The sequence below is a fragment of the Chondrus crispus genome, genomic scaffold (genome assembly GCF_000350225.1).
Source record: "Chondrus crispus Stackhouse genomic scaffold, scaffold_78, whole genome shotgun sequence".
Lineage (NCBI taxonomy): Eukaryota > Rhodophyta > Florideophyceae > Gigartinales > Gigartinaceae > Chondrus > Chondrus crispus.
In genome coordinates, this window is record NW_005178710.1 from 331,799 (window position 1) to 338,089 (window position 6,291).

At 49.7% G+C, this 6,291-nt stretch overlaps 1 protein-coding gene; it reads left to right on the top strand.

The window, feature by feature from the left end:
* The first annotated feature begins 577 nt into the window (after positions 1-577).
* On the top strand, positions 578-3,234 carry CHC_T00007562001 (hypothetical protein). XM_005711212.1 is given in 2 exon segments: positions 578-895; positions 896-3,234. 1 exon segment carries the CDS (start codon positions 578-580, stop codon positions 893-895), a length of 318 nt encoding a protein of 105 aa, XP_005711269.1. The 3' UTR covers positions 896-3,234.
* Positions 3,235-6,291: the final 3,057 nt, after the last annotated feature.

Sequence of the window (6,291 nt, forward strand, 5' to 3'; positions counted from 1 at the left end):
GCGTTGGGAGGGATCGGTTTGTTCTTGTCGTGGTGGGTTGCGATCGTGAAGCGGGGAAGGTTGAATTATGCAAGGTAGCAAAAGGTGCCCATAACCTGTGTGAACAGAAGACCGATGCCTCCTCGTTTACTCGTCGTCGCTCGCTAGTTATAAGTCTATCCTGAAGGACAGACTGTCCTGTGCGGTCTGACACAGCTTGCATCACCAGAACTATTGCAGACAAATCCGCACTTCCAATTACCCCTGGTTTCTGACTAACAACCTCCCTCAACTCTCCCACCGCTTCCACCAGTTGCCACACAGCTTTTCTTAGCAACACCTTGATTACCCACCTACTACTAAGGAGCAAACAGCTCAGCTCTTTCATCAGCTCTGCTCTGACAAGCATTCGACAAATATTCTCGAAAAAATACTCCTCCTCTGCCTCGCTTGCCTCCGCGCCCTGATCTTCAACAACTACTTCGACCACATCCCTCCCTTTCCGATAGCTATCGACCAGCTTCCCACACCACTGTTTGACCCAGCTACGGCCTTCCACCTGGCCTGCTTCGGAGACTGCGAAATCATGCGTAAGATCATGAAGACTTACCCCTTGGCTTTCCGTGTTCGCCAGAAATCGAATGTCAACCAACCCCACACTGTTCATCTGCGTCGCATTTTTCTTGCGATACTAACATCGCCCATTCCCCATAGATCCCTCAACACTGCCAGAGGGATCACATCCTGTTTCTTCAAGACACACAAGGCCCCCGGTGCATATCCGCAAAACACGGAGATCCTTCGCTGCCATTTGAGTCCAGAAACTGTAAGGACGAGCGCAACATTGCGTGGAGCGATTTATACCCGCCTCTTCCTTTCTGGGCGCCAATTGCACTGCTCCCTTTACTCTCTTTGATCTTCTTCAAGTACCACGTCCACAACTCTGGTATATCCCCGGCACGAGCCCCTCTTGATGGTTTACCAGTGACTCCTGCCACATTCAGAGCCAGTGGTAGTCCCGCACACATGTCAAGAATCTCTCTAAACTTCTCTCTCGATACTGGATCTTCTACTTCGCCACGCGATGCCCCACTCGCATGAATCAGCATATCGTACGCATTACGCCCTTCCCTCGGCTCAAACTTAACTTGCTCGCCCAGATCTATTAGCGTCGGATCTCTTCTGGACTACAAAACCATGCTCGCTGGCTCATCATTTCGCACCGCGGTGCTGGCAAGGCTGGCCAGTTTCAGCAAGATCCTCTCGTCATCGCTGTTGCGCGACCAGATATCATCGAAGATGAATAGGCATCGACGACCTGCAAACCAAGCTTGAACCCCTGTTAGCACCTCATCCAGGTCGGCCAGATTGGACAGCTTGTCCCCTTCTTTACGTCCCCCAGAGATGCGGACAGCATTGCAGAGTCGTTGCTTCAGCTCTGCTTCTCTTGCGTCTTGCCCTAATGTCTAAAAATAAACTCCGTCTGGGAAGCGCGTGACAACTTCTCTATCATGTGCAATTGCTCGTAGGGCGCATGTTTTTCCGACCCCGGCTTGCCCAACTGCCGTTGCTCCTACATGCGAAGTTGTTCCGTTGCTCAAAACAGCCGCCTTTATCCTTCTCTCTACTGTGTCAGGAACAACGCCACCGTGGGCAGAGTCCAAATCAACGAGCACTGCAGGAGAGTTGAATTCAACCGCGAAACTGGGCTTTAACACGTCACCGACCGGTGCATGTGAGCGTATCTCACCAACTACAAGCGATCCTTGTCTGCGCGTCTCTCTCACCCCGTGCATTTCCCTCCGTACGTTATCAATAGAAGCTAGAGCTTTTCGGCTTCCTTTTGGCGCGCAATTAAGACATCTTGATCTCCAATGGCTGACGCCACGGCGCGTAACTTACCCTTCGGATTCTCTATTTCTTCCTTGAGTTCCTCGACCAACCCCGAAGCAGAGCGCCAGACGGCTTGAATATGTGTTTGCAACTCATTCTTGTGTAGGGGTTCTAGGTCGTGAATAGGGACCTTCGCGACATTCCCCGTCAATTCCTGGAGCTCGAGATATTTTTTGAGTACTTTTGTGGCCAAGCTTCCGTTGTTCTTGAAGGCATCTTGTGTGTCCATGGCCAGGCCAACAAGGCCGACGACCTCCTCCACCGCGCCAACCTGTTCAAGGACACTCAAAGGATCCATGATTCCTGAAGACGGCAAGCTGTAGGACGAAATGGAAGCGTAGGGTGTCTGATAGGAGGCGAAAGAAAGGAGATTGTGCGAGTGGCCGCGTTTGCAGTTGTTGTTGCATGCGAGGGGATAGATGCAATGCGAAAGGATGTGTATGCGTTGCCGACGCGAGGGTGTCTGCAGCGGGGCTTTTGGGTGCCTCAAGTATGCATAACGAAAATGATAACGGCTTGTGATTTCCGTGGTTTTGAAGGCTGTGTGCTTAGGGTCGGCAACGATGACTCTCCATCCAGCGTGACACATTTCCAAGTCTCTAGGCCATACAGCAATGTTTAGGGGCTTTATTTATGATTGTTGATTTTTCGAGATTCTGCCCTTTTGGTTGGCCCGTACATCGAAGTGTCAAAAATCTCACTGGGACGTTGATACTGTGCAGGCTAGAAGCTAACGATTCATTAGGGCGTGCCGCTGCCTTATCGTGCCGTTTGCTGTCGAAATGCGCTCCTGGTGCGTTGACGATAACGCACTCCTGATCCTGCATTAAGAACGTGCACTACAACAGTTATGCCCTGCAACTGGTACGGCACTGGGCGGCTACTCAAAGTGCCTTGAAATACGATACGTACCGTAACGTTGTCCGTAAAGTCGCGAAAATACGCGAGTTTGCTCGGATTTTCTGATTGCAAAATTTTCAGACAACGAGTTTTGCAAAACTCACAGCATAACGAAAACTCGGGGCATGTGAGAGCCCGTCCCAACATAACCATGCCTTTCTTTCCGATATCAAGTTAGGCCATATGATTGGTCACTGCGAGGTGCCCACGTGAAAGACATTGATAGTATATATTGAAGACCTTAGGGTGACCCCACCGCGCCTTGCCCAAAATCGCAAAAAGCAGACAGTTGTCCTCCGGTAATTGGATCTACTATCTTTTAATCAAGCCGCGCTTTGGGGGAGGTGGTGATTCAGAGATGAACCCCACCGCGCCTGTAACACGATACATCTATTCATATTCAGGGTCACCCCAATTAGGCTACAAGTATGTCGTAGAAATACATTTGGCGCAAAGAAGCAAGCTACTGCACGCGTCTGTTCCACAATTGGCGGCAACTTTTGCTCGTCACTTGCCCGCTCTCCATAGTATGTAGGCTCCTGTTTGGGAATTATCAACTCGGCAAGTACACCACGCTTTCAATTCGCGGCGTTCTCAGACACTGCGCTCTCAGCAACGCACAGGGCAAGATTCTCCTCGTCTGACCACCCCAGTCCCTTACCCTTTTTCCTCACTCTTACTGCCGAGTCATCAGTCCTAGTAACCACCTCAGCCATTGCCTGCACTTCTCAGAAGACGAGAAGGAGGGAGAAGATGGGAAATGTCCACGAGCGAAGGCTGCCCAACACTCCTTTTTGCGTCCCACACTATTGATGGGACTTCAGTCAAAACAGCCGCAAAGCCATTTGGAAGAGCTTTGGTAGAGCTGTAAGCACATGAAATTCAGATGTTTTCTGTACCGTTACTATAGAACGAAGCTCGCCCAAACGGCGCTTTGGACAAAAATCTCGACCAAATAATTTTGGTTTGGAAAAGAATCCTTCCCAAATTCTAAACTTTAGGACAAATTGTGGCGCGGTGGGGTTCAAAATTTCTTCCATCTGTCCGAACTTTAGTCCATCGGTCCAAACTTTAGTGGTTGGAATTTTAGGACAGAAATTTTGTTGGCGGTGGGGTCACCCTTAAGATATATATTTTAGGCTAATTACATTAAAGCAGAAGGTCAGCACAAACAATGAGATGTATAAAATGTACAAATAGAGTGGGTCCTTCAAACTACTGTAGCAACAAATCGAATGATCATCAACATCCACTCGTGCGTCCCCACTTGCAAACTCCTCCTCTCTCCTCCTCTCCCACCATTCCCATATCTCACTTACTCCGTCTCTCTGTCTCTCCGTCTGTCTCTCTTTCTCTGTCTCTCTCTCTCTGTCTCTCTCTACCTCACTAGCTCCAGCTTCCTAACTCTCTTCACATCCCCAGAGTCGTCCCTCCCTTCCCATCCTCAGCTTGCCATCGCCCTCACAAAACGCAGCTTCTTACCGCCCTAACCAACTGCAGCTCCCCCCTCCCTCACCATTCTCAGCCTCCCCTCTCCTTCAAAAACCGCCGCTTCCTGCCTCCCTTTTTATCTGCAGCTCTCTTTCTCCCGGAACGTCCCCAGAGTAGTCCCTCCCTTCCCATCCTCCGCTTGCCATCTCCCTCATTAAACGCAGCTTCTTACCTCCCTCACCAACTGTAGTCTCCCCCCTCTCTCACCATTCTCAGCTCTCTTTCTCCCTGACCATCCCCAGAGTCGTCCCTCCCTTCCCATCTTCGGATTTAGTTCTCTCTCACCATCTCCAGCATCCTGGCTCCCTCACCAACTGCAGCTTCTTGCTTCCCTCGCCATCCCCACAGTCTCAGCTCCCCGTCCTGAACTCCAGCTCCATCTCACCTTAGTCAACCCCAGCTTCCCCTTTTCCACTCCATTCCCATCTTTCAACTTTTCTCCTTGCGTACCTCGTTCCATTTCTGTTCGTGTCCCTTCCTCAGTATCGCCAGCTCCCGACCTTGTCTAGAAGGCCATGACTTTCTATAGCTTCCCACGTCAACCATTTCGAATAATCCAATTGCAGCACTACTTGTAGAGGGGGACGAATATTTATTTGTGGCGTTGGCGTACAGGAGGTCGTTCCAATCGTTTTGCCTTTACCAGATCTATGAGACTGTCACGTTTTCTCGAACCCGCCATTCTTCGTCCTGTTTCCCTTCCTGTGTTTGCTGCCCGCGTCATTTGTCTGTGCCACCTCAAGCTTTCTGTGTAAACCTGTCTAAACTCCACTGCTGTCATACCTTCTCGCCTCGAACCGCCTTCATCGACAACGAAATTGTGTATCTTCATGGCAGTGCACACAATTCGTGATGAATTCCGTACTGCGAAACGCAAGGGCCTTTGCAAAATGCCCCATTTGGCTACTAAAACCCCAAACGCCTGCTCTACGGGCATTCGTAGTGACGAGTGGTAGAAATTGAACGCATCTTCTGTCTCTGTAACCTGCGAGCTTGGTACAGGTGTTATGACAGTTTCAGTGCACAAATATGCTTCGTCAGCGGCTATCCAAAATTCTTCGCACAAACGGCCCTCCTGGAGATATCTTCCTAAACTTGAGGTCTCATGACTGAGCGAGTCATGAGTCGAACCCACGCAGCGACAGGAGTATGTCAGAAAACGATAATTGGAGTCCACCATAGCTTGCACACAAAGGGCGTAAAACCCTTTTCTGTTGTAGTACGACGCGGGGTTCTCCTCCTTTGGTTTAGTGATTTTAACTGCAAGACCATCTAGAGCCCCGACACACCCGTCCAACGGACTAACTGTTTTTCTTGAGGTTTTGAAAGCGATTGATGATGTATAGAGATCTCCTCTTGTTTTCGGCAGTCCAGGAAGCCGGAGGACCACATTTAGCACACTTACAGTGTCCTCAAAAATCCTGTGGATAGTAGATTTCCTCACGTGGTAGCTTGATATGAGGTCCCACATATCTGCTCCAGCTAGTAGGCGTAGGGTGATTCCGAGGCGCATATCTGGCATGACGGTTGTTCTCTTTGACCTTTGACCCATCTCAATGTTTTTCTGAATTTTACACTGAATAAGTCGCAACAATTTGGCGAAGATGGGACGAGGCATTCGGAATGCGCCGGAAACTCCTCATCGGTATAAATTGAAGTTACAGATAAGAACGTGATTTCGTCTCTATTCATGAGGTGGGATATGCGCCAGCGATATTCGGTTGAAAAAGGGTGTGAAGGGGGATATGGCATCCAGGAGTGCTGGAGATAATATGGAGGTGGAGTCGACAAAAGGTGGTGCTAGACGGGAGACGGTTTGATGCACGGATGATAGCGTGATGTTGGGGAGATCATCCCCACTTTCCGCTGGGCATTTTACTGACTCTGTTCAGCGCGTTTGAGACCGTTTTTACTGTGGTCGCTTGCTTTTGAGTTGTCTCAATCTATTTGTTGTCCAATGAAATTGCCTTTCTGTGAGGCTTACACTCCAGGAGAAAGGGCGCTTACTACCTCTCTTTCCAGCACACT